Source organism: Orcinus orca, chromosome 16, assembly GCF_937001465.1.
Source record: "Orcinus orca chromosome 16, mOrcOrc1.1, whole genome shotgun sequence".
Taxonomy (NCBI): Eukaryota; Metazoa; Chordata; class Mammalia; order Artiodactyla; family Delphinidae; genus Orcinus; species Orcinus orca.
The window spans coordinates 51,823,735-51,851,623 of record NC_064574.1 but is presented as its reverse complement, the minus strand read 5'-3'; the positions used below and the strand labels follow the sequence as shown (position 1 = coordinate 51,851,623).

At 49.3% G+C, this 27,889-nt stretch overlaps 2 protein-coding genes across 10 annotated transcripts in view; both read right to left on the bottom strand.

Annotated features, from left to right (window-relative positions):
- Positions 1–27,483, bottom strand: part of FLYWCH1 (FLYWCH-type zinc finger 1) — a 45,774-nt gene extending 18,291 nt beyond the window's left edge. For 2 of the 6 annotated variants that reach the window (XM_049699417.1, XM_049699418.1), the window contains exon 1: positions 27,343–27,483. The gene's annotated coding sequence lies outside the window, so the exon portion shown is untranslated. The other 4 variants (XM_033429046.2, XM_033429045.2, XM_033429047.2 and 1 more) reach the window with 4 other exon arrangements.
- Positions 19,918–27,483, bottom strand: FLYWCH2 (FLYWCH family member 2). Of its 4 annotated transcripts, none has more exons than XM_004270277.4 (3): positions 27,343–27,483; positions 21,425–21,856; positions 19,918–20,221 (listed from the first exon to the last, which is right to left on the bottom strand). In XM_004270277.4, the coding sequence occupies exons 2-3, from the start codon at positions 21,753–21,755 to the stop codon at positions 20,118–20,120; spliced, it is 435 nt and encodes a 144-aa protein (XP_004270325.1). In that variant the 5' UTR covers positions 21,756–21,856; positions 27,343–27,483; the 3' UTR covers positions 19,918–20,117. The 4 variants fall into 4 exon arrangements, with proteins under 4 accessions (XP_004270325.1, XP_033284940.1, XP_049555393.1 ...); XM_033429049.2 differs by lacking the exon at positions 19,918–20,221 and adding an exon at positions 20,228–20,485; XM_049699436.1 differs by lacking the exons at positions 19,918–20,221; positions 27,343–27,483 and adding exons at positions 20,228–20,485; positions 26,253–26,267.
- Positions 27,484–27,889: the final 406 nt, after the last annotated feature.

Sequence of the window (27,889 nt, the reverse complement as noted above, 5' to 3'; positions counted from 1 at the left end):
TGGTCTGGGGCCCACATTCAGTTCCCCAAGGCCTGTCAGCCCAAGCGCGGGGCTCCTGGGTCCCCGTGGAGACGGAGCCAAGGCCGACGGTGCAGGGGGCGCCGTGTCCCCTACAACCTCTCCCAAACCGCCTGCACGCCCAGCCCCGGGCAGCACCAAAGCCCTGTCCTGAGGGGCGAGACTCTAGGAAATCCGGATAACAGGTAACGGGACACAGGACTGGGAGTACCCGGCCAGGTCTGTCCTCCAGCGTCATCCTCCTCCGGCCCCCGGACAAGCCAACCCCTGCTCCTCCTGTGCAGTCCTCCCCGCTCTGCCCATCCCGCCCCACAGGGCGATGTAGTGGTACTGGGGACTTGCGGGTACATGGGGACCGGCCGCAGCAAGACAGCGCCGGCGCCTCCGCGTGCAGAGCCGCTCGGGCGGGAAAGGGTTACGCGGGAAGCCACGCCCCCCGCCCCCGCTCGCTGATTGGTCTCTGCCCACGTCCCTCCGCCGGCAGCCCGCCTCCGGGGCTTGCGCGCTCCGGGTTGCCGGGCGAATGAACTTGGTCTCCACCCGGCGTCCTCTCCTCAACGGGGCGGGAGGGCGCAGAGAAACTGGACCTCCCTTCCACAGGCCTTTCAGACAACTCAGGCCCCCAAAACGTTGCGGTCACTGTCCACCCAGCATGCATGTTCCTACAGGACCATGCGGTTGGTCCCCGCCGTGCAGAGGGACAGGAGTTGAGGCTGCAGGGACCCCGACACACCAATGGCCTCAGTCTCAAGCGATCACATGCCGAAGCCCGGCCTCCTTCAGGCCACTGGGGGTTGGCATGACAGAGAACCCCCACATTCCCGTGAAACTGTACCCAGAGTCATGTGTACCCCGAGTCAGTGTAATTCTCTCAACTAAAATCTCTGTACCTCAAAGGATATGGAACAAGTTCCAGCGCAACAAAAGACCTTGAACTGTGACTGACTACAGACTGTGGATAGGCTTGGCTCCTTGCCAGTGGGCTTGAATTTCGATTCGATTGACGGTTCCCATTCTCAACCATTAAAGGGCCTTAAAGTGTAGACTGTTTAATGACCACAGATCCTCCCATAAGGTATGCAGGCCCCTTTGCCATGTGGTCTTGAATCTGGACTGGTCTCCAGCCCACATTGGTCACTTGCCGTAGCCAATAGAGAGTGGCAGAAGCTCGCTGTGGGGGTTTGGATGCCCTCACCCTCATGGACAGGGGCCCTGAGACTGCCAGAGAAGGAAGCTGTATGAAGGGCCACATGCAAGGGATGGAGGCACTGCCAGGCATGGAGGGAGGCCATTTCCAGTGTCCAGTCCAGCAGACCCTCTAGCTCTGTGTAGCCACAAGAAGGAGCCTGGGGAAACAAGCCCAGGCACCCCATGGAACCCTGATCAATAATAAACTACTGTTATTTTAAGCCAGTAAGATCAGGGCTCATTTGTTATGCAGCAGTAACTGATATTCTTGGCAAGTGACTGAACCTAGTCAGTTTTGGCTTTTTGACAGATGAATTAATACTAATGGTTGTGAAATATCCAATATCAAAGTGCTTTTGAACGCTTGAACTCTAGGGGCCATGCTACACAAATTTTAAATCCCTCAGATTATCACATTTAAAGGGCTGGTAACCCAGTGAAAGGAATAAAAATATTAAGTATAAAGGATAGCAAATGAGAATTACTTATTTAAAAAGTCTGTAACATGAAATAAGCCAGACATAAAAGGACAAATGCTGTATGATTCCACGTATATGTTGTACCTAGAGTAGTCAAATTCATAGAAACAGAAAGTCAAATGGTAGTTGCCAGGGGCTGGGGGGACTGGAAATGGGGAGTTAGTGTTTAGTGGGGAGCGTTTCAGTTTGGGAAGATGAAAAAGTTCTGGAGATGGATGGTGGTGATGGTTGCACAACAGTGCAAATGTATTTAATGCCACTGAACTGTACACTTAAAAATGATTAAAGTGGGGGTTGGGATGAATTGGGGGATTGGGATTGACATATATACACTATTGATACTATGTATAAAATAGATAACTAATGAGCACCTACTGTATAGCTCAGGGAACTCTACTCAGTGCTCTGTGGTGACCTAAATGGAAAGGAAATCCAAAGAAGAGGGGATATATGTATACGTATAGTTGATTCACTTTGCTGTACAGTAGAAACTAACACAATATTGTAAAGGAACTATACTCCAAAATTTTTTTAAAAAAATGATCAAAGTAGTACATTTTTGTAAGGTATATTTTAACAGACACGCAAAAAAACAAAAACAAAAAACCCCAAAAAAACCCAACTATAACAAACCATACATAGTAATGCTCCACCTACCATACTGGTGAATGAGGTTCTCCATACAATGCAGATTTCTGATTAACTAAAGTTATCCCTCCATGATTCTGAATTTTACAATTTCTCTCTCTTTCACAATTTATCCACTGAGGATGGATGCTGCCTAAGCTCTAATGACTCATCATCACTGCCTGGATAAAGACAGCATACAATTTTTATCCTGATTTGGTAAATGAAGTGTCCCGTCCAGTTCCCTTGGCACTCCACCCCCCGGGGGCCCTTTCTCCATCATTCATATCCTGCTCTCTCTGGTCTCCAAACCTCCCTGCCTCCTCTGGGTCTTTGCATTTAGAGTTCTCAGGTCCTAATCTTCTTAGGTCTCCTATATCCTAAAACAAAACCTCACAAGACTCTCTCTTTCCCTCAACAGTTAGACTTTGCAGGAACAGTCCATACCCCTTCCTTCTCACCCAGGCCGCCTGGCAGCTGCCCCCCAACTCTGCAAACACCACTCTCCTGTTGGGCCACCGTGCAGGATCAGCACCTGCTGGGTCAATCCATAATCCGTGTTTCCCTCTGAAATACCTGCTCTGGCCTGTATGTGGTCTATCCATGCAGTGGAATTTATTCAGCCATAAAAATGAATGAAGTTCTGATACATGTTACCATGTGGATGAACCTTGAAGACAGTGCGGCTCAGTGAAAGGTGCCAGACACTAAAGTCAGCATGTGGTATAATTCCATTTAAGTGAGATGTCCAGTAGAGGCAAATCCATAGGGACAGAAAGTAGATTAGTGGTTGTCAGGGGCTGGAGGGGAGGGAGGAGGAGATTAGGGAGTGATACTAAGGCGTGCAGAGTTTCTTCTTGGGGTAATGAAAATGTTATAAAATTGGCTGTGAATACAATAAAACATTGAATTATACACTTTAGTTGGGGGAATTGCATGCTATGTGAATCATATCTTAATAAGGTTGTTTAAAAAAAACCTTATAAGGGCTTCCCTGGTGGTGCAGTGGTTGAGAGTCTGCCTGCCGATGCAGGGGACACGGGTTCGTGCCCTGGTCCGGGAAGATCCCACATGTCGCGGAGCGGCTGGGCCTGTGAGCCATGGCCGCTGGGCCTGCGCGTCCAGAGCCTGTGCTCCGCAACAGGAGAGGCCACAGCAGTGAGAGGCCCGCGTACCGCAAAAAAAACCCCCAAAAAACCTTATAGGGAATCCCCCGGTGGTCCAGTGGTTAAAAGACTTGGTGCTTTCACTGCCAGGGTCCAGGCTCAATCCCTGATCAGGGAACTAAGATCTCAAACAAACAAACAAACAAAAAATCCTCATAGGTATGACTCATGTCCCCAGGGTCACTTGGATAAAAAACAGTTTTCTCCATCAGAAACAGGCTTCTCACTCCTGGGCCTGGTTTCCTCACCAAAGGAGAGGGGTGGCATGGACTATATACTGAGATATTTTGTAAGTTGCTAAGATCATATTGTAAAAACTACATAGAAAACATTTTAAAATGTTGAGAACTGACACTCATAAATCACCCACGAGCCTGCCACTCAAATGCACAGCTGTTTCCATTCTTGTATTAGTGCCTTTAATATACACGTAATTTTCTGTTGCACACACATGTGTTCAACATGTTTGCTATTTTATTCCTCTTTTGAGTGGGAAGCCCGCACCTGCAGACCAGATGGAGCCCTTGTGAAGGACCAAAGCATTACCTAACGCAGGCCCCTAACATGAACACAAATCTAAATCCTCAGTAATACCAAAAGATGACCACAAGATGGCAATCTTGCTCCTTGAAATGCACGTAAAGCATCCTTGGTAGAATTAGATGTATCACAACGTTTAAAAACTAGAATTTGGGAGTTTTTCCATATCAGACAAATAATTCAGGAAGACTTCTGAAAACGTTTGTATTTACAAAATATATTACGTAGAAAGCAAAATCCAGTTAACATATCGGCGAAGACTATGTTTTCTAAGCTAAGGTTTAAAAAAAAAAAAAACCAAAATATTCCTTAGACCATGACACTGCCTCTAGACCTCAATCCACTTCATTTCTTCTGTCTCAACTCAAGTCTCAAGTCTGGTCACATTTGTTGTTTATTGACTAACTTTATTGTATGTATTTGTGACTTTAAAAAAACCTTAAATAACTGGGAGGAAATATCTCAAAATGTTAAAACTAGTAAGGAAAGCAATTAATTTTTTCCCTTAAATTTCTTTTGTTTTCTCAAAATTGTTTACAAGGTGCATGAACACTTTACAGTGGGAAAATAGTAAACACTTTAAAGATAAGCTGCATCTCCTTGCTTGGTAATTTTTTTCTTTAACTCCATAACTCTCAGGAAAAGTAGGGATTCCAGTCCTATGCAAGATGTGTCATACAGGAAAATAAAGAGTAATATAGACAGGGGACTTCCCTGATGGTCCAATGGTTAAGACTCCACCCTTCCGATGCAGGGGGGCATGGGTTTGATCCCTGGTTAGGGAACTCAGATCCCACATGCTGCACAGTGCAGCCAAAAAATAAAATAAAATAATAAAATAAAATCCAGGGCTTCCCTGGTGGCACAGTGGTTGGGGGTCCACCCGCCGATGCAGGGGACACGGGTTCATGCCCTGGTCTGGGAAGATCCCACGTTCTGCAGAGCGGCTGGGCCCGTGAGCCATGGCCGCTGAGCCTGCGCGTCCAGAGCCTGTGCTCCGCAACGGGAGAGGCCACAGCAGTGAGAGGCCCGTGTACCACCAAAAAAAATTAAAATAAAATAAAATCCAAAGAAATTTAAAAAAAAAAGACTAATATAGATAATGGGACAGAAAAACAAGTGAAAATCAAGTACCTTGCAGTCTGTGTTGTAGGCCTTGCATGGCCTCAAAGACCTTTCCCCCAAGATATTTATTAACCACAAAGGGAAAGATAATGACTTGACAGGGGAGAAATCTCGCATACACAGCCTTAAGTGCTCAAGGTCAACTTCACCAGTAATAAAACACATCAACACCATGACCTCCTGGATAAGATGCACCAAGGAGGGCACAGCATCACCTCTGTGATATTCCTGCCCAGAACGCACACCCCCATGTGGCACCCCCAAGCCACATGGAGGGACATTCTACAAAACAACTGACCAGGACACTTTGAAAATGTCAAGGTCATCTTGGACAAGGAAAGGCTGAGGGCCTGTCACAGACTGGAGGAGACTAAGGAGACACAAGGACAAAATGCAACATGGGATTTCGGAAAAGAAAAAGGACATTAGGGGAAAAGCTGGTGAAATTTGCATACGGTCAATAGTTTAGGTTAATGGTTTTGTACCAACGGGGATTTCCCAGATTTGCTCACTGCACAATGTTAGGTAAGATGCTGACATTCAGGGAGACTGGGTGATGAGTATAGGAAAATTCTTTGTACTTTTTTTTGCAATTTTTAAAAAAGTCTAAAATTAACTCAAAATAAAAGGATTTTGAAAACCCAAGTTTCAAACTTACAGACACAATGGAAGTTGACAGAGAAAATAAATGACCCATAGGCCTCCTGGGTGGAAGGGTGGGGGAGGAGAGGAGGGGACACAAAAGGGATACTCTCTGACCCAGAGCCATGTGGTTGGTCCTCAAGCTGGCACCTGAGCCAGGAACAAAAATCCTATAACATCACGTGTACCTCAAGTATGGGGACCCAACAATCTCCCTTCACCATCATCCCCGCTCTGTTTCTGGGGAAACTGAGGCTCGGGCCTGAAGCGAGTGGCCCAGGACCATACGGGTAGTGAGAGTCAGGCCTTCAGAGCTGCATTGATCAGCCCTACAAACCAGCTATGTTATGGCTTAGCACTGTGGCTTCCAGCTGATCTGGCCAACCGGAGGCACCATGGGAGACTGGAGGGTGTCCCTGAAGCGACCTGCCTGGGGTGGCTGCTCCAGCTCTGCTGGGTCCCGCCTGCCACCCTGGCTGCTCTGCCGGCCTCGCTGTGGGGGTGGCATCCCACCACTGCTAATCCCTGGGTCGCTCACCATTTCCCATGTGGCTTCTCAGCTCTTCCACCACCAGGGAGAGCAATGAAATTCCCAGTGAAACCTTACGGTAGTTTCTGTTTTCCCAGATGGTTTCTGATCACACATGCTTCAAGAGTCCGAAGGACTGTGATCACACATTTCATGTTCACCAAATACCAATGAGGTGCCTGGCACTAGGCGAGGGCTTTGCATGCTTTATTCCATTTTATCTCCCAAATACCCTCATCCATTAGGCCTGCTGTTGTTTCATTCACAGAGGAGGAAACTAAGGCTCACTCTTAGATTCCTGTGACCGAGAGCCAGGCCACTAAAGGACAGAGTCAGCATTCAAAACTCCTGTGTCTGTTTTCAGGGCCTAAACTCTTAATATAAGTTAAAATGGTTCTTTTCAATTTGAGGATTCCAACCCATAGGAATCAACGCCGTAGGTTAAGACTGGTGGTTCTTAGTCATGGTGATCTGCCCACCAGGTGACATCTGGCCAGGTCAGGAGACATTTTTGGTTGTCATAACTAGGGGGTGGGGCAGGCTACTGGCATCTGGTAGGTGGGAGCCAAGGATGCTGCTCAACATCCCACAGTGCCCAGGGCAGCCCCCCACCCCCACTCTCCCCAGGAAGGATTTGGTCTAAAATAGCATCAGGGTCAAGGTTGAGAAACCTGCTTAAAAGCAGCGCTTGAAAAATAAAACAGAACAGAAAGAGTGCACCCATATACTGAGGTTAAGTACAGTTTTCATGAAGCTTTTATTTCAATTATTTGTATACGTAATTCTGGTCTCCATAAGAATTACTCGGGGCACTTGGTAAAAATGCAGATGCTTAGAGCACAGGATTCCTGGAGCCCCTCCCTGTTACCTCCCCACCAATCAACCAGAAGAAAATCACATACCCTGCAGCCTCACCCCAAATTTTGCCTATAAAAACTTTTCCCTGAAAATCATCGGAAGTTTGGGGGTTTTGAGCACAAGCCACCCATTCTCCTTGCTTGGCCCTGCAATAACCCTTTCTCTGATATTAAAAAAAAAAAATCAGATGCCTGGATTTCCCATCCAAAATTCTGATGGTGAGTCTGGAGCAAAATTCAAGAATCTGGATTTTTAACAAGTACCCCCTGAGACCCTGGTTCTGGTGGGTCATGGACTTGGCTTTGAGAAACACTGGAATAGATGCCCTTGAGGTTAGGTGGCCAGAGGCTAAGTGACCAACTTAATAAGGATTTGAGGTTTTCTTTATGCAGGGCAACACATGAAGTGTTTCACATACATTACCTCGTTTAATCTGTCACATTGTACAGGTTCCCTCATTAATGCATTAAACAGAATCATTAACATTTGTTTATTTTATATCGGTGGGAGAGTCATGATTGCATCTTTTTAAATGATCCTTTAATAACAATTTAACAAGTTTCAGACACCTTAAGATATTTTGGGGACCTCAAGAAGAGTGGAATTTGTCCAAATTTTAAGTAGTACAGGTGAAATCTGGGGGAGAAAGCTCGTTGGGCATGGCTTTAGTACCTTGGGATAACAAATACCAGACTTTTAGAAATCCAATCTGAGGTTCCTCACAGAGACTTCCAGCAAAACAAACTCAAGATGGCCTACGAGGTGAATTAGCATGCCTGCCGCACCTATGTAAATAATCAGGCCCAATCTTACTGGACCAGCCTTATTTCATGCAAAAAATATCTTTCATTGAGATTATGAGGCCATAGGGAAAATTTGTGCTTCAATGGAGAACTGGGTTTTGTCTAGAACACAGCCTTTCAGGTTATACGATTCTAGCCTGTTGCTGCCTTTGAGCTACTTCTGCAGCTCTGCACAGATAACGGAACAAGGTAAAATAATTCTATTCTGTAGACACGTTCTCTCTTTCTTGCCATGTAAATAAATACAGATAAGTAAGTAACTTCTCTGGTTTTGCCTCCATTTGCACATTCATGTCAATATTCCTAATCTACAGTCTTCCAGAATCTTTTTTGGAGTCTCCTGCAAACTGGTTGTAAGATCTTACTGCTTCCTTGATTGATGAGTTAAGTAAAAGCTTACACACGTGTTCATTTAGTATCTGTATGAAAGAGTTTTATTTTCTTTGTTTTGGTCTAAGCCTCTGCTTTTCAAATCTCCCTGGTCATTGCTCTTATAATCTTTGGGTTCCAGGCAGCAATTTCAAAAATTACATAGGAAATAACCAATCTGCATTGTGTGTAACAGAAATGAGCATTATTTTATGAAACTTCTATTTGCAATAAATTTATATATTTGTTCTAGGTGGATTTAAATGTATTTTTTAATTTTTGGATGATCATTGTTTTGAGGTAAATACTTGGGCCCTAATGTGTTTTTTCATAATATTCCATTTTTACTCAGTAAAGATTTATTGAGTTGGCTAGAATATTTTTAAGTCAGGCAGATGTAAATGGAAAGTAGGAGAGCCTCACAGTTTACAGTTGGTCATTCTCTTATGCTGTTTCCCCTCCCCCAAAATTGAGGTACAGAGCAATCTGAGTGCAATACTCAGACTGCCTGCTCAAATAAACCCAACACCCAAGACACACACAATATTACAAATTGTTAGGTGCCTCTCAGACACCAGTGGGTCCAAGCCCTAAGATCCTGAAAGGCAGAGCCTCGCTCAGCAGCTGATGGCGGATCAACAGAATTACCTTCATACACAAGAGTGAGAACCACCATCACTGTCCGCCAACACCCGTCGTTAGCGCTGACTTGCTGGGTGGGAGACCTGGGGCAAATCCCATCACTTCTCTGGGCTGATTTCATCTGTGAAACAGGAAAAGTGGCAAATGAGATACTGTATGTGAAATTCTTCCATAAACTGTGAATCATCATGTAAGAACAAGGAGTACTTTGTCCAGGCCCAGCAGAGGTTCTGAATAGTGGAACGGGGAGGAGCGAATATCCTGATGTTTGAAAAAGCTCCTGGATGATTCCAAAAGCTGCCCCGCCCCCCACCCCCAGCAAGCTATGAAAATTAGAGGTGCACACTGATTGGCTCATGGACCCTCCTACCATTATGTGCAAAGTCTCTGAGTGTGCATACAGGCATTAGTCCTGGGAGAGGTGAAGGTGGCAGTGATCTCCCTAAAGATTAAGAATTCTATTCCAGGGACTTTCCTGGTGGTGCAGTGGTTAGGAATCTGCCTGCCAGTGCAGGGGACAGGGTTTGAGCCCTGGTCCAGGAAGATCCCACATGCCGCGGAGCAACTAAGCCCGTGCGCCACAACTACTGAGCCTGCGCTCTAGAGCCTGCAAGCCACAACTACTGAACCCGCGTGCCTAGAGCCAGTGCTCCAAAACAAGAGAAGCCACTGCAATGAGAAGCCCGCGCACCGCAACAAAGAGTAGCCCCCGCTCACCACAACTAGAGAAAGCCCGCCCGCAGCAATGAAGACCGAAGGCAGACAAAAATAAATAAATAAAATAAAATAAAATAATAATTCTATTCCAAAGCAGGGCTTCTCAACCTTGGCACCACTGACATTTTGCACCAGATAATTCTTTGTTGTGGGGGGTTGTCCTGTGAAATGAAGGATGTTTAGCAGCATCCCTGGCCTCTGCCTGCGAGATGCCAGTAGCAGCCACCAAATCCTGACAACCAACATTGCTGCATGTCGCTTGAGAACCACTGCTCCAAAGCAACTTAGAGGCAGAGGACACAGAAAGGGAGATTCCAGCTAATAGTACTCCCAGCCCCAGATCCCCCAACGCCCCTAGAGCACAATCATGGCTATTTCCATGCCTCCCATATCAGGCCTAATTCGTCCTCACATCTCTGGGCACCTGGTCACACCATCTTCCACGCCTTCCCACCCCACATTACCTCAAGGCTTTGATACCCACCACCTCCTAAATGGCTTTTCTGCCCGGCATCCAGCTGTTCCGATTCTCCCTACGCAGTGCTGAGTTCCTAAAGCTGAAACATTTCCCTCTCCGATAAAAGTAGTGTCCGTCTCCATTATAAACGCTCTATAATCTAGCCTCCACATACGAACTCTTCCCCGAGTCCGACTAGGAGCTTTTGGGAAGAGGAACAAGGTAAACCTGCCTGAATCGCACCAAGTCCTGGAGATGATTTTGGCCCCGAAAAGCATTAATGTCAAAATAATAAAAATATACCCTTTCTTTGGAATTTAAGTTTACACATGATTATCTGTTATTGGACCTCTGCATCCTCCAAAGGTAAGGGGTAACGGAAGTAAAAGACTGGTCGTTAAAGCAAGGGCTTCAAACTGTGGTCAGACTCTTTAGGTCCTGAAATCAGTTTAATGGGTTAGCAACAGACTTTTGGAATGGAAAGAACAGAACAGAATAGAATAGAATAGGACAGGACAGGACAGGATAGGATAGGTTGGAATTAGAACCCACGTAGAGTAGATCTGGCTGCGTCATGTGAGATTGGGGTAAAAATCTCCCTTTAAACTTATCGCTCAGTAATCTGCATCTACAGGCGTGTAAAATATATTTCTCACTGTAGGTTGAGTCAAAAAAGTTTGAAAGCCCCAACAGGTAATCTAGGTATGCAGGAGTGGAAGTAGGTGTAACGACAGCAAAAAGTGCAAGGTCACTGGGACCTCCAGAGGCACAAAGACTGGATGGGGCTGGGGTTGAATGCCAGGGCGCGGGCAGTACTGGGTGGGGCGGACGCGGTAAAGGAAAGGCAAACCCATGTGGGGCTCCCTGACTTGGGGTGTGAGGGCTCAGTCCCGGGGTCGGGTGGGTGGAGGGGGGTGAGGAGGAACGAGGAGAAGGGAGGCTGCGAATTGCAGGTGAAGGACAAGGAGGCGGCCTGAGCGCCGAGATGCAGAGTCCGGGGACAACCCCCTCCGCAGCATCAGCAGTCCTGGGGACCCCCGGGAGAGCCCGGCTGGGGGCGCGGCCACGCCGAGTGACCCGAGACCCTCCCTGACCCGCTGGGGCCCGTCCTCACCGGGCACCGGCCGGGCGGCGACGGCAGCGGGGCCCTCCCTCTCCGGAGACCGAGCCGCGGCGGGTCCTCTGGCCTCGGGCCGCCGCAGCCACAGGCGCCGACCTCGCGGCCCAGGCCCCTCCGGCCACCGCAACCCGGGTGCCCACTCCCCGCCCCCACCTGCCCTCTCGGGAGCGAGCTCCGTGCCGCGCGCGCTGCCCCGCTGGCCGTAGGGAGCGCGCACCGCCCCGCGGGGGTGCCGGCCTCTAGGAGCGCACTAGAGGGTTCCTAGCAAGCATGCGCAGCGGGGCCTCGGGGAGCCCATTCTTTGGGCAAACCCCACTTCTCCGGGTCTTCCGTGCGCGGTGCCTAGCTGGCGGCCGGACCAATCGGCGCTGGGAGGCGGGGCCAGGGCTGGAGAAAGAGGCGGGGCAAGCCCAGGATTGGGCTGCGGCAGCCGGGGACCGAGCTTTGATCTGACCTGAGGCTTGGACGGCGGGGGTGGGGGGGTCGCCTCCGGGGCGGTGGACCCTCAGAGAAGAAGAGATTTGGGGGGCTTGAGAACCCCAGACCTGATCCAGGATTTGAGTCTGAGCTCACTGAGCGGAAGTGGTCTTTTTTTTTTTTTTTTTTACGGTACGCGGGCCTCTCACTGTTGTGGCCTCTCCCGTTGCGGAGTATAGGCTCCGGACGCACGGGCTCAGCAGCCATGGCTCACGAGCCTAGCCGCTCCGCGGCATGTGGGATCTTCCCGGACCGGGGCACGAACCCGTGTCCCCTGCATCGGCAGGCGGACCCTCAACCACTGCGCCACCAGGGAAGCCCGGAAGCGGTCATTAAAAATTTTTTATTTTATTTATTTTTTATACAGCAGGTTCTTATTAGTTATCTGTTTTATACATATTAGTGTATATATGTCAATCCCAATCTCTCAATTCATCTCACCACCACCACTCCACCACCCCTCTGCCACTTCCTCCCCTTGGTGTCCATACGTTTGTTCTCGACACCTATGTCTCTATTTCTGCCGGGCAAACCGTTTCATCTGTGCCATTTTTCTAGGTTCCACGTATATGCGTTAATATACGATATTTGTTTTTCTCTTTCTGACTTACTACGGAAGCGGTCATTTAAATGCATCATTAGGCCCGTCACTTTCGTTAGCCAGCGGAAGGAAATTTCCTGTGGACTTCACAGAAACTTTAAAATGACCTACCCCAAAGCTGGGTCAATTTGATTCAAACTAAATAATGATAATAACAGATTATAACTGAGTAAAATAAGAAGCCATGATCGATAGTGATGTAAGTAAGTAAATGGGGAGATGGGAAAGCTCTTACAGTAGAATGCCAGCTAATAAATGCAGAAGGAAGGATGCGGAAAATCACCCTTTGGCGACCATCGTAAGTAATAATTGATTCGGGCAAAAATTATCAATGGCCGCTAAGACCGGAGGGTGGAAGTTTAACAAGGAACTAGTATTTACATATTCCCAAAGTACATATTTCCCCACAATACATTTATTAATTACAAGAGGAAAAATATGAATTTTACAGTAGGCAAATGGTCCTCAAAGTGTAGTCTGGGGTTCCTGGAAGTCCCTGTGGGATATTCCAAAGGTTACATGACGTGTAACAGGTTGAATGCCAAAGCACAGATGAGAACCTGTAGTCCTCCATTAAGCCTACATTAAAGAGATTTGCAAAAAAAAAAAAAAAAAAAAAAAAGAACAACGCCATTCTTATAAAATTTCTTTGATTTGGAAAATATAGTGATTTTCATAAAAATATGTTATGCTAACACATAAAGGGTTTATTATTGTATCTTTTGGTAACAGATTTATTGGATATAACTCACATACCATACAGTTCACCCATTTAAAGTGTACCAATTGAATGGTTTTTAATAGATTCACAGAGATGCGGACATCACCACACTCAGTTTTAGAACAATTTCATCACTCCAAAAGAAACCTTTAGCGATCACCCCCAAGTCCCCCATCCTCCCACACTAAGCAACTATTAATCTTTCTGTCTCTATAGATTTGCATATTCTGGACATTTCATTTAAATGGAATCATACAATCATATATCTTTTGTGTGTGGCTTCTTTCACTTAGCCTAGTGTTTTCAGAGTCCATCCATGTTGTAGCATGCCAGTAGTATTTCATTATTTTTATCGTCAAATAGTATTGCACTGTATGGATATACCCCAATTTGTTTATCCATTCATCTGTTGACTGACGTTTGCATTGTTTCCACTTTTTGGCTACTATGACTAATACTTCTGTGAACATTATGTGCAAATTTGTGTGGACAGATGTTTTCAATTCTTTTGGGTATACACCTGGAATTGGATTTGCTGGGTCGATGTTTAACCATTTGAGGAATTGCTAGATTGTCTTCCACAGGGTCTACTCTATTTTACATTCCCACCAGCAGTGTGTGAGGGTTCCAATTTCTCCACATCCCTGTCAACAGTTGTTATTATCTGTCTTTCTGATTACAACCATGCTAATGGATATGAAGTGGCTTTTCATTGTGGTTTTGATTTGCATTTCCCTGATAGCTAATGATGTTGATCCTCTTCTCAAGGGCTTATTTGACATTTGCCTATCTTCTTTGGAGAAATGTCTATTCAGATCCTTTGCCCATTTTAAAATTGAGTTGTCATTTTATTATTAAGCCTAAAAATTCTTTATATTTATATTCTAGATACACTTCCGTTGTCAGATATATGATTTACAAAATCTTTCTCCCATTCTGTGGGTTGTCTTTTCACTTTATTGCTCCCAGTTAAGATGGTGTCCTTTGAAGCACAAAAGTTCTTAATTTTGATGATGTCCAATTTATCTGTTTTTTCTTTTGTTGCTTGTGCTTTTGATGTCACATCTAAGAAACCACTGCCTAATCCAAGTTCACAAAGATTTACCTGTATGTATTCTAAAAAGTTTTATAGTTTAGTTCTTACATTTGGGACTTAGACCCATTTTGAGTTGTTTGTTTGTTTGTTTTTATGGGCAAAGTAGGGCTCTGATTTCATTCTTTTGCATACGGATATCTGAGTTGTGCCATTTGTTGAAAAGACTGTTAATTCCTCTCTGTGATTATTTTGGCTCCCCTGTTGAAAAACAATTAACCATAAATGTGAGGGTTTATTTCTGGACTCTAAATTCTATCCATGGGTCTGTGTTTATTTTGTGCCAGCACTACATTGACTCAATTACTGTTGGTTTGCAGTAAGTTTTGAAATCAGAGAGTGTGAATTCTCCAACTTTGTTCTTTCCCTTTCGTTTTGGGTCTCTTGAGTTTCCAGTTGTCATCTTTCTTGTCAATCTTTTTGAAAATGAATCTTCTTTTAAATTTTACATCATTGCAAACACACTCCATGGCAATTATTTTCAAGTATTCCTGCTTTTTCCACCTAACTGTATATTGTAAAACTCACCGCCCCCATATTATAACCGTATTTACATATGGCTGGCTACATAGTTTAGTTATTTTCCTATTAGACACTAGTTTCTTTTTTTTACAGGCAAATGTATTTTATAAGATGCCCAGATCTCATTTTTTTCCATCATAATACATCATATAAATTCAGGGGAAACATTTAAACGTTTTTCAGATCACATGATCTGATATAGATTTTCTAGCCAGAAGAATCCTCCAACTCAATTTGAAGAAAAAAAATTTTTAAGCATTTTTTAAATTAATTAATTTAGTTTTGGCTGCGTTGGGTCTTCGTTGCTGCGTGAGGGCTTTCTCTAGTTGTGGCGAGTGAGGGCCACGCTTCATTGTGGTGTGCGGGCTTCTCATCGTGGTGGCTTCTCTTGTTGCGGAACACGGGCTCTAGGAGCGTGGGCTTCAGTAGTTGCGGCACGCGGGCTCAGCAGTTGTGGACACGTTTCTAAATTTCACTATTGCTGCTGTGGCTGGCTTTATTCCTAACTTTTGGGGAACCTGGGTGAAAAGTATATGGGCATGCTTTGTACACTTGCAGTTTTTCTGTAGGTGTGAAATTATGTCAAAATAAAACGTCAGAAAAAAAAAATCTGCCCCTTTGAGGGGATTCCGTGCGGGGAAAGCATCTTTTTCTGCACTGGTCCAACCCTTGCCCATCTATCCAGCCCTCGCCCATAGGTCCAGCCCCCACTCACAGCGCACAATCACTGCACACTTATTCTCTGATCACCCTGCGCGGTGGGGACCGGGATTGTTCTGGCGCGGGGAGCTGCGGGGCCTGGGGACTGCTTTCCTGGACACTTGGCGGGTGGCGACCGGAGCGGCCCAGCATCCTCCGAGCGGACACCCTCCCTGCCTCTCGCCTGCCCAGGCGCGATGACGCCCCCGCCTCCCCTCCTGCAGGGCGCCCCGGGCCCTCCGCTCACCGCGACCCTCCGCAGCCCCGCGGACTCCTCCCTCCGCCCGCCCTCCTTTGCCCAGCCGGAGCCCCCAGTCTCCCAGTTGGCAGAGTGAAGACGCTGCTCCTCTCTAGAAAACGCCACTACCCTGACACCCCTCCCCTCCGCCTTCCTCCTCTCGCTCTAAAGCTGCTGCTGGAAGTCCCCGCCGCCCCCCTGCCCCTGGGCTCCAGGCAGGTGCAGGTTCAGGTCCCATGGGGCCCTCCTGCCCTGGTCCCCCGCCCGCTCCGCATTTCCACGTTCTCCGCATCCTCCGTCGAATCCCCTCCTTCCCGCGTTCTCCCGCCCCCTTTCCCATCCTTGTTTTCAGTCCTCCGCCTCCCACTGCCTCATCCTCCGCGCCTTCCTCTCGCACCTACGCTCCGCCCAACTCCGACTGCGCGCTCTGGATCTCCGCACCTCTGCCCCTGCCTGGGCTCCGAGTGCCGTACCCCATCCGCACCCTGCGCCTCTCCGCCCGCTCCCCTGCCAGGTCTCCACCCTGGGCACCTTAGGAGCCCAAGTCCACAAAGACCCCTGCCGTGGTGGCGTTGAGCTTACGTTATGGGGGGTGGGTTGGGGAGAAGCAATAGATAATAATAAACAATGAGTCACATGGGCTCTTAGAAGAGGTACTTGCTGTGGGGCAATCAGACTGGGAGGAGGAGGGGCTGCGACTTGTGTTGGAGTGTCTGAGGATGACGAGGAGTACGGATCTCACCCGCGTTCTTCGGATAGCCGGCCATCTGCCGGATTGTCACTGAGGAATCATCCCTGGCCCCTGCAGAAGGCAAGTTAGAGCCGGTGCCCGGGCCTCAAAGGGCCTGGGTGGGCGTCCGGAATCTGCTGGGCCTGACGGCGTCCGCGCGCGCCTCCTCCCGGCCTCCAGGAGAATCAGCCACACTGAGCCTGGCGGCGGCTGGGGGAACGGGGGCGTGCCTGGACCAGCTCTCCAAGCTAACCAAGGAAAATGCAACCCCCAGGAAAAAGCACGCAGAGGTTGTGCATACAAGATGAAGCGGGGGGCGTTATCAATATTTTCTTCTTCTTCTTCTTTTTTTAAATATTTTCTTCTTAATGATATTACCGGATGTTTGCAAGGATGCCTGAGAGCCGGGTATTCACGGGCCGCGGGTGGAATGATAGTGGCTGTGTCCAATCCGTGTGCAGGAATCTCACCCAAGGCTTTTGAAAGGATTGTTGCCAACCTGGAAACAACGGATACGTCCAACAATCAGGACTGGTTGGATAAATGATCCACCCCTGTAGTGGTACGTTGTAAAATGGACGCTGGAGAGACATTTGTAATACATTAAGAAAAAAATAGGGAATTCCCTGGTGGTCCAGTGGTTAGGACTCCGTGCTTTCACTGCCGGGGTCGGGGTTTGATCCCTGGTCGAGAACTAAAATCCCGCAAGCCACGCAGTGCGGCAAAAAAAAAAAAAAAAAAAAAAGGCACTTTATCACCCCAATTTTCTGAATATAAAAAATATTTATCATAGACTTATCTCTAGATGGTGGAATTATTGTAGATTTTGTAATATTTTTTCATAATCAGTATTTTCTGTTTATTTTCATGACCATGAATTACCTTTTTTTGTTTGTTTTTTAGCTTGAAGGAAAGACCAATGCAAGATATTTTTTTAAAGTAAGTGTAGGGACTTCCCTGGTGGCGTAGTGGATAAGACGCTGCGCTCCCAACACAGGGAGCCCGGGTTCTATCCCTGGTTGGGGAACTAGATCCCACATTCATGCCACAACTAAGGAGCCCATGTGCTGCAACTAAGACCCGGTGTGGCCAAATAAATAAATATTTAAAAAATAAGTGTACAGTAGTCATCCTATTTACTTTTTATCCCCATCATAATTAATGCCCCCACCCACCCACTCACTGAGTGCAGAGACTCAGAACTTGTATCAATCTGCCACTTCTGAGGGATTTCTGCTCCGTTGACACTGGTGGGAACCACTCTTGACCAACAGGAACACACCCGTCCAGCAGGATGCCAACTGTGTGAACTGGAAGGCCACTTGCCCCCAGCTGCCTTCTCCCCTTGGATTCTCCTCCTGGTGGATGGCACTGTCATCCCGGGCTGGGCAGGCCAGTCTTCCCTCAAACACTGTCCCCCAAAAGAGGCCTACACTGAGCCCTTCTCAGTCCCCTTCTAGAATCTCCCATCTCCCCTCCCTTTGCTCTCCCCCGGGCTGTGGTGGTGCCCTCACCAGCCTCTCCGCTCCCACTTGGGACCCCCTCCAGTCTGTTCTCCTCAGGGCACCAAGGGAGTTTTGTAAAACGACACTGATCACATTCCTCCTCTGCATAAATCCGTCCCAACCTCCTACTACCCGTGATGAGCCTGGAACCCACCTGTGGCCTCAAGGCCCTGGGCCAGTAGCCTCTACCAACCATTCCTGCCTCGTGGCCTTCCTGTCCTACTCCGTCTGGGCTCACTCCTCCTAAGCCCGCCCTCTTCACCTTTCAGCTCCCTCCACGGGGCTTCCTCAGGCACCTGTCATATGCTGAGGAGCTCCTGGTCCTCTCCTGGGCAGCCCTTAGCCCCAGATTTCATGGACTCATCAGCAGGAAGTCCTGTGTCTCCTGTCTACCTCTGGGAGGCTGGGGTTGTGACCTGTTTACCACTAGGTCCTGTGTAGCAGACGTTAAGGTCTTCAAGAAGTGATGAGGCAAGAAAGCGGCAGGACTAGGAGGGAGAGGGAGGGTGAATCTAGGTGAGGGATATGTGGTGTTGCCTGCATGTTCCTTCAACTTTTATGGGAGTTTGAAATGTTTCAAAATTTAAAAAATAAGAAAAGCTTAACACCTCCGATCCAGTGTATGAGCTCCCTGCCTGGCTTGGCAGTGGCTTCCCACCCTCCTGGCAAATGACAGGCACCACAGGCCGCTTGAGCCCCCGGAGGGAAGTGCACCCTTCCTGTGCCCCCACCCAGCCTCCAGGGGCCACCTAGTCAACCAGGCCCCCTCACTGGGGACCCAAGTGCCACCCCCGCCCCAGGCTCCCATGGCAGCTGCAGAAGGGGTCGATGGTGCCACAGCAAAATGCAGGGGAGTGGATGCCTGCAGTGACCCTGCCCAGGCCAGGACTGCCTGGAGTCCAGGATGAGTGGCAGGGGTCGAGGCTGGCCAGTCCCTCTCCCCACCTCCTCTACTCCATGCCTCCTCCACCATCAAATGTTAAACCAGAGCAAGCCCTCAGGCGGTCTCCTCAACTGACAGAACCAGCCCTCCAGGATGACTCAGAGCCTCAGGAAAGGAGAAATCTTGTGGGGGATGGGAATCTATTTAAATATAGAATTCAGACAAAACAACTTTTCAAGTTATGGTTACAGAATATAATTGTTACAGACAACTATGCTGTAAAAATAACAGCAAAATGGAGAGTTGGGCGCTGCGGATGTGCTGTGTAACTCACTTTTCCCAAGAGGGAGTCAACAGATACTGATTAAATTTGGAAAATGTTTGAAAACATAAGTCCTCTAAACTCTACTTTTAAAAAGTAATCCATTTCCTTTTGCCCAAAGGCAGTTTTCAAATGATGAGGAACACGTGGGCTGAAGCAACTTGAGGCCGATGCCTTTTCTCAGGGGACCCCGACTTATGGTTGAAGGAGGGGAACAGTGTTTCTTCATCTTTCCCTCCAGCAGGGCAGCACCCAGGGGACCTGAGGAGGGGCTCAGGCTCCCAGGAATCTCCCTCAGCCCCCAAACCACCCAGAAGGAACATGGCAGGGGCACAATACACTTCTGTCAGGCGTGCCCCCTCACACCGCAGGCTCACCTCCTCAGCAGAACCTTGGGCTGCCGTGGACATCAGGGCCCTTGTGCACAGGGGCTGTCAGTCCTGTGTGGCTCCCTGGAGGAGGTGGCCTTTATGAGGGTCCAGCAGGAAGAAGCAGGCTGAGGCCTCCTGGGAACTAGCCCTGGAAGGAGAGCCAGGGAGGGGCAGGATTGGCTTCCCAGGGGTTCAGGGCTGGACACCAAAGGCAGCAGAAAGTGGAAACCTCAGAGACTCCACCTAGTCTCTGAGTCAGTGGTCGGGTTTTCCAGGCTGAGGAGGCCCTGGGGGATGGAGGCCGCTGGAGAGCCCTCCTGGGCCTGAGAGATGGCCCAGGCCAGGAAGCCCTGGAGCAGGGCCAGGTAAGGGCTGGTGGGGGTTGGGGAGGCTCAGGAGCAGGGGGGTGGGGATTGGAGCTGGGACCTCAAAGGACCCAGAATCATGGAATTTTAAAAACCTACCCGTGGTGGGATCTAGTGTACAGCTTCTTTTATTCTCTTTTTAATTTTTTTTTCTGCTTACAAAAGTAAATTATGCTTGATCAGAAAAAGATTACAACGTTGAAAGTGAAAATCAGTCAGCGGCTGGGCCGCAGGCAGAAGCCCAGTGGAACGTGTAGAAGTTGCAGCCAAGTTCACTGACCCAGCCAGGATGCACCCTCAGTTGTCAGGGCTACGGGTCCTCCCTGGACACGATGGGGCCCATGGTGGACTCCTCCCCATCCACCAAGGGACTGGGGGCAGGCTGTCCTGCCAACCTTCCATCTTCTTTTCCGTCTGGAAGAGAAGGGGATGGGTCAGGCTGTTGTCAAAGGAAAAGGGGGAAGGGGTGGGGGGCAAACCTGGGGGTCCCAGCTGCCAGAGCAGGGGCAGGGATTGCTGACTCCAGAGACATGCTCCCAAAGGCCACTGGCCCAGGGACACAGAGGCTGTTTCCAGGAAACTTTGGGCCAAATCTGGGCTGAGCATCAGGAAGCTGCTGCTCCCTCCCCGCTGCCTGGCCCAGGACGGGGCAGGAGGTGGGGAGGGCCGTGGACAGGTCTGGAGGTAAAGACAGAGAGGCAGGTTGAGAGGTGTTGACTGCCCATGAGCATCTGCCCAGGGGAGCCCATGGGGCCAAGCTGCAGCCCTTGTTACGCTCTTCATCTCTCCATCTGAGGAAGGGTGACTTTGTCCTGATTCTCACAAAGGTGCCATATGGGGTGGGGTCCATATGGCCCCAGAGCCTGCCTGATCTGAGAAGTGAGCAGAGGTCTCAGTTGGGGTAGAAATGGCCTGTCCCATCCAGCTCAGCTGGAAGAATGGGCTCTGAGCCAGAGGGGGCCCCCCCATCCTTTGCAGTGAGCTAGCTGGTGGCCTCAGGGTGGTGACTTGGCCCTTCTGAGCCCTGCCTCCACACAGGTACTGAGGACAGAACCCTCTCTGCACTGGGCAGAGGCAGGTGGACATGAGGAGGCACTTGGAGCAGAACAGGCTGGTGGAAGGGCTCAAGGGTGAGCCAGGCCCACTGCAGAGGGGCCTCCAGGCTCTGGGGTCCCTGACTCCAGCAGGCGATGGAGCCTGAGGGGGTCCCTCAGGTCCCCTGAGAACTCTAGGCTTGTGGCTGGGGATGCCCCTATCTCATGAAAAACACATAAGAGTAGACACGGAGAGAAATAGGCCCAGGAACACAGACATATAAGAACCCACACAAACTTACTCTCCTAGGCAAATACACACATAGGGAGACAGAACCTTAGAGAAACACACGCGCGCGCGCGCGCGCGCGCGCACACACACACACACACACACACGGAGGCCTATAGACACGCAGAGATTCACACTGAGATAATGTAGACAGATGCACGCAGAAATGTTCACAGCACACACATACTCCCCTGAGCCAGCCGAGCCTGCTGTCCCCCTGGCTGCCCAGGTGACAGGGGACTTCGGCCCCAGGAAGGTCTTGCTCCCGCCCTGCTCGCTGGGCTGGGGCCTCACCTGTGTCCAGCTTGCTGCGTTTTTGCTCAGGCTCCTGGGGGGCGGCCTCGATGGCCCGCTGAGCCTCGGGATGGATCTTGAGGAGGGCTTTGGCAAGGGTGGCGGGGCCGGGCACCCCCAGGGACATGATGCAGTGCACTCCTTTGCGCTTGGCCCCCGCCACTTTGGCACTGTCCTTGGAGGCTGTCAGCAGCACCAGTTTGGAGAACTTTCTGGGCTTCCTGGGGGCTGCGGGGACGACATCTGTGCCCGGCTCAGGGGACTCAGGGGAGGGCTCCTGGCCGGCCTTCACGCTCTCGCCCTCCTGCTCACTGGGCTCGGGCAGGGGCATTCTGGGACCGATGGCCTGGCCCCCAGGCCACGCTCAGGCCCCAGCAGATGGATTTCTCCTCCACCTCCCTGGAAGGAACCCAGCAGTTCAAGGGCTCCGTCCTAAGGCAGGAGGCAAAATCCCATTAGTGGAGGTGCCCTTAGGCCTGGGTTCAGGAAGAATCTGGGCTGGAGGTTGGGGCAGATGGGGCTGCCTCGGTGCCCCCAGGAAAGGACCTGAATGGAGCCAGAGAACCCTGGGCTGGTGCTTCTGCTCTCTTGGTAGCCTTGGGTCCGTCACCTCTCCCAGCCAAACCTCACTTTCCCATCTACAAAATGTGCCCAAAACAGGGCTCTCAAGGGGCTACTGGGGTGACCAAGGTGCTGACAGCTAAGTTACTAGGAATCCAGGCCCACAGGTGCTGAGCACAGGGTGAAGTGCTTCCACAGGTTTTTCCACTTAACCTTCAGCCCCATGTTATTGAAAGTTGATCTTTCTCATTGACCCAGGTTACAGATGAGGACACTGAGGCATGCAGCCATGAAGGCAGAGCTGGGAGTCCAGTAAAGGTGGGTCCAGAGCCCGCCCGTACAGCACCTGGGGTACCTTGTCCAGGATAATGGACACCCATCTTCCTGAGCACCAGTCTTCAGGGAAAAGTACTTTGGGGACAGGAGCTCAGGTCACTGATACTCCCAGAATGCCCGGTGCCCTTCACCCTGACACTGTGTCACCAGGAACATGGGCTGGGCCCTTGGAGGCAGAGCTCTCCAGATTTACAACTAGATCCAGCCCCCATCCCAGGCCAGAGGCCCCAGGGCACCCAGTGCTAGGGGACACTAGGACCCCACGAGGGCAGTGACCTTGTGTCTGAGCTGGTGCTGGCTCTGCCTCAGCTGAGTGGGTACAGGGCTGTGGAGGTGTCCAGAGAATCTGTGGTCACTGAGGGCTCCCTGGCTTCTGGTCTGGAGAAGCAGAAAGGATGGATGACAGGGAATTCCCTGGTGGTCCAATGATTAGGACTCTGCACTTTCACTGCCGGGGGCCCGGGTTCAATGTCTGGTCAGGGAACTAAGATCCCACAAGCCACATGGCATGGCCAAAAAAAAGAAAAGAAAAAAATGGATGACAGGGGCAGCGCTGGCCTGGAGACCGGGGCTCTGGGGCATCAGTGTGGGCTAGCTGTTTTGTCTGTTGGGGGTGATTGGGTGGTGGGCAGATGGCGGGGTCTTTCTCAGTTTCCAGTTTGGCCCAGAAACAAGATTGCCGCCTTGGCAGACATCTCACCCTCCCTGTCCAGGACTCAGGCAGCACCAAGGCCCGTACACTCTTACTTGGCCCCCTAGACCTGTTTCTCCAACCTGGCTTTTAGTTGTGTTTCTCTGGGCGCCTCCAATGCACATGGCTTGAGGTGTCCATGCCCCACACCCAAAAGTCTTCGAAGACCCCTTCATCCATGAGAGGAGCCTGAGGTGCAAGGCCAGTGCATGGTTGGGGTGCCTTGCCCCCTGCAAGCTCCCCTTCTCAGTCAACTAGACATGAAAGCAGAGACCAGACAACTAGACACGAAAGCAGAGACCTCCCAACTGCGACAGAGGAGGACCCCCACCTCCAGGGGGTGTAGCCTCAGGTAAATGCTTCCTGGTAGCAAGTCACCTGACCACAGGCACCCCTGGGATTGATGTCTCATTATCCCTCCTGTCCCTGGTCCAGCCCCTGGATAAGCTAACCCCTACTCCTCCCATGTGGTCCTTCCCAGCTCTGCCCATCCTGCCTCACAGGGCAGGCAACATGGTGGTACCTGGGACCTGGGGGGACATGGGGCCCAGCAGAAAAGACACTGCCTACCCCCCCCCCAACCCAGAGAACCACTCTGGGCAGGAAAGGGTTATGGTGGGAAGCCCCACCCACAGGACCCTGCCCCCATACCCTGACTGGCCTGGTGTACAACACTGGCCAGCAGCCCACACCTCTGTGGTCCAGGAATGAAACTCCAGGAGGTTGGACCCCTTTCTCACATCATAAAAATAATTAACTCTAAATGACCATAGACTTAATTATGAGAGCTAGTGATAAAACTCTTAAAAAAAATAAGAAACGAGTAAATCTTCCTGACCTTGGATTAGGCAAAGCTTTCTTCAGTACGACACTAAAAGTACAGGTAACCAAAAAAGAAACACAAAAATTTGACTTCATCAAAATTTAAAACTTTTGTGAGTCAAAGGACACCATCAAGAGAATTAAAAGGCAGCCCATAGGATGAGAGAACATTTTTGCAGATCATACATCCGATAAGGGACTTGTATCTAGAATTTATAAAGAACACATAACTCAGTAATAAAAAGACAAATAACTCAATTTTTAAAATGGGCAAAGGATCTGAATAGGACTTTCTCCAAAGAAAATATACAAGTGGCCAGTAAGCACAAGATGTTCAACATCATTAGTCATGAGGGAAATGCAGATCAAACTATAATGAGATACTATTTCACACTACTAGAATGGATCTAATAAAACAAAACAAAAAAACCAGACAATAACAAGTGTTGGTGAGGATGAGGAGAAAATGGAACCCTCATACCCTGCTGGTGGGGATGTAAATAGTGCAGCCACTTTGGAAAACAGTCTGATGATTTCTCAAAAGGTTAAACATAGAATTACCATATGATCCAGCAATTCCACTCCTAAGTGTATCCCCAAGAGAAATGGAAACTGATGTCTACACAAAAACTTGTACATGAATATTTGCAGCAGCATTATTCATAGATGCCAGAAAGTGAAACAGCCCAAATATCTATCAACAGATAAATGAATAAATGTGATGTATCCACACAATGGAACATTATTTGATAATTTAAAAAATTCATGCCACGACATGGGTGAACCTTGGAAAGATTAGCTAAGTGAAAGAAGCCAGTCATGAAAGATCACATATTATACACTCCATTTCTATAAAATGACCTGGAGTCTATAGAAAATCTATAGAGTAGAAAAATCCATAGAGACAGAAAGTAGATTTGTGATTGTCTAGGGCTGGGGGTGGGAGGGATGGGGACCAGAAGAGTGAGGAGTGAATACTAGTATGTATGGGGTTTCTGGGGTGATGAAAAAGTTCTAAAACTGATTGTGGTGATGGCTGCACAACTTGGTGAATTTACTAAAAGCCATTGAATTGTACATTGTGAGTGAGTGAATTGCATGGTATGTAAATTATCTCAATAAAACTTACGTATTGAGAAAAGAGAAATTAAGTCTATAATCAGTGGTTTCCCCACTTCATGATACCTAAGAATCACCCAGAATTCTTGTTAAAAATGCACAGTTCTGGACTCCTCCACCCCCAGACTTCTTTCTCAGTGGGTCTGGAGAGGGACCTGAGAATCTACATTTTTTTTTTTTTTACCATTACCCTATTTGATTTGATACTTTGTGAAAAATGGATGATGCCATGGGCCCTCTGTTTAAGAAGTTTCTAATTTCTAGTTCATAGCTGAACTGTTTTTCCACCACTCCATGTACAGGGGTGGACAGTTCCTCAGGCTGGATCAGTCTCTTTTCTGGATTCATCCCTAACCTTCTAGCAATTTATTTTTGAGATGTGAATGGAAGAGTTGACAGGCAGCTATTTTAAGCTATTTATTTATTTATTTAAGCTATTTATCTATTTTGAAAATTAAATTTTTACTCAATAAAAGTTCATTGAATTAACAGAATTTTTAGAAGTGAAGCAGAAATGAATTAAAAAGATCAAAAGGCTTAATAGTTTACCTTACTTCACTCACTTTACACCCTCCACCTGCATCCCCAGTCGGATGGTTTGATATTGCTATGGGTCTCCAGTCACCCATTTATCCTAGCCAGCTGTCATGATATTGTAAGATGGCTCAGTGTAAACCCCAAACCACACAATGTTAAGAACTGGCAGGAGCCTCTTAGACACCTTGGGAGGCAGAATAATGCCTCCCCGCTGCCCATCGCTAAAGCTGTCTAGGTCCTGATCCCTGGAACCTGTAAATATGTTACCTTACATGGCAAAGGGGGAATTAAGTTTGCAGATGGCATGAAGGTTACTAAACTAGGAGATTATCTTGGATTGTCCAGGTGGTTCCATCACAATCACAACGATCCTAAAAAGCAGGAAACACAGGTAGAAGAGTCAGAAAGAGTGGTGTGATGATGCAGGCAGGGTCAGCGAGAGGAGAGATTCAATGTTGCTGGCATTGAAGGTGGTGGGAGGGGGATATGAGCCAAGGAATGCTGGAGGCCTCTAGAAAAGACAAAGAAACAGACTGTCTCTCCTAGAGTCCCCTGGAAGGGTTACAGCCTTACCCACACCTTGATTTTAACCCAGTGAGGCCCGTGTCAGACCTCTGACCTCCAGCACTGCATGACTTTTACAAAGCTGTGTTGTTTTAATCCACTAAATTTGTGGTAATTTGTTATGGCAGCAGTAGGTAACTAATACAAGGTCCAATCCCTTGATGGTGAGGTTCTGAAAGCCAGGATCATGGGAATTACCTGGCGGTCCAGTGGTTAGAACTCCCTGCTCTCACTGCCGAGGGCGCAGGTTCGATCCCTGATTGGGGAACTAAAATCCCACAAATGGCGTGGCCAAAAAAAAAAGAAAGCCAGGATCATTGCCTGGAAACTGATGATGGATTAACAGAATTACCATTACCTTCATATGTATGGGAAAGAAATACCATCAATGTCCACCAACACCTGCATTCTCAGCTAAGAGGCCAACCCCTTACACTCTCTGGGCTGGTTTCACCTATGTAATGGGAGTAGTGGTGAACTTCGCAGGGGCTCTCAAGAGCAGGCAGGCAGGCAGGCAGGCAAGGGTGAAGTCTTCAAGTTACCAGTGATACTGACAGATGCCCCTTCTATAATCGCTGTCTCATGTGGTTCTTGGAGGGCTGCTGGTGGGATGATGGACCCACTTAGATATGCAGGTACACATCCTTACAGGGAGATTTTCAAAGCAGCAGTAAGACCCAGAATGGGTCAAGAACTGCTACTCTATAGTGTGCAGGGAACAGCTTCCCCAAAGTGGGAATTTCATGTAATGGCACCTCCTTACCCTAATCACCATGGCTTGGAATCTTAGTTACTTTTACTCCTCCTTACCCACTGCAATTTGTCCTAAGACCTGTCTATGCTGCGCCCAAATGGCCCCTGCTCCCCGCCTCTCTCCTCTCGCATCATTACCGCCACCTCCTAAGCCTCCGGAGTGCCTCCCCCGCCCCAACATCTCAGACCTCCAACTGCCATCCCTGCGAGCATCTCTAGAGCCACAAGGATGGGACGGGACTGGGGATGGGTGCAGCGCGGGGGCAGTACTGGGCGGGGCGGACACGGTCAAGGAAAGGCAGACCAATGTGGGGCTCCCTGACTTGGGGTGTGAGAGCTCAGTCCTGGGGTAGGGTGGGTTGGGGAAGGACGAGCGAGGAGAAGAGCTGAATCGCTGGTGAAGGACAAGGAGGCGGCCTGAGCGCCGGGATGCAGAGCTGGGGGGCACCCCCCAGCATCAGCAGCCCTTGGGGATCCCCAGAGGAGCCCGGCAGGGACCCGAGACCCTCCCCAATCCGCTGGGGCCCGTCCTCACCGGGCACCGGCCGGGCGGCGACGGCAGCGGGGCCCTCCCTCTCCGGAGACCGAGCCGCGGCAGGTCCCTCAGCCTCCGTGCCTGGGGCCCCGGTCTGGGTTCGGGCAGTCACCTCAAGCTGGGGTCACGGAGCGAGCATGCGCAGAGGGCTTGTGGGGGGCCCATTCCTTGGGCTAACTCGATTTCTCCGGGTCTTCCCCTCGCGGGGCAGAACTGGCGGCCTGACCAATCCCGCGCGGGGGCGGAGCCAGGGCTCGCGAGGGGGCAGGACCATGCCGTTATTGGGCGGTGGCCCCCGGGGGGCGGGGTTCAGCCTTCCAGTGGCCAGACTTCGAGTTTTGGGCGGGGCTCTCCCAGGACAAGAGGGGGTGGGTTTAACTGAGACCACACGGCCTCCCCCAGTGTTTGACCTCGGCTCCACGTAGAGGAAGTCACAGCATTTGTTTAAAAGCCTCGATCGTCTCCGTCGTTCTTCTGAGCGAGCAGAGGGAAGAACTTTCAGTATGCTCATCAAAGCTACTGATTCCGCTCCGCCCAGCATCCCTGA

Coding starts and splice junctions, on each gene's coding strand:
- FLYWCH2 (XM_033429049.2), bottom strand. CDS start 21,755: ATGCCCCTGCCCGAGCCCAGTGAGCAGGAGGGCGAGAGCGTGAAGGCC. Junction 20,486..21,424: donor ACGCAGCAAGCTGGACACAG/GTGAGGCCCCAG, acceptor CTTTACCTCCAG/ACCTGTCCACGGCCCTCCCC.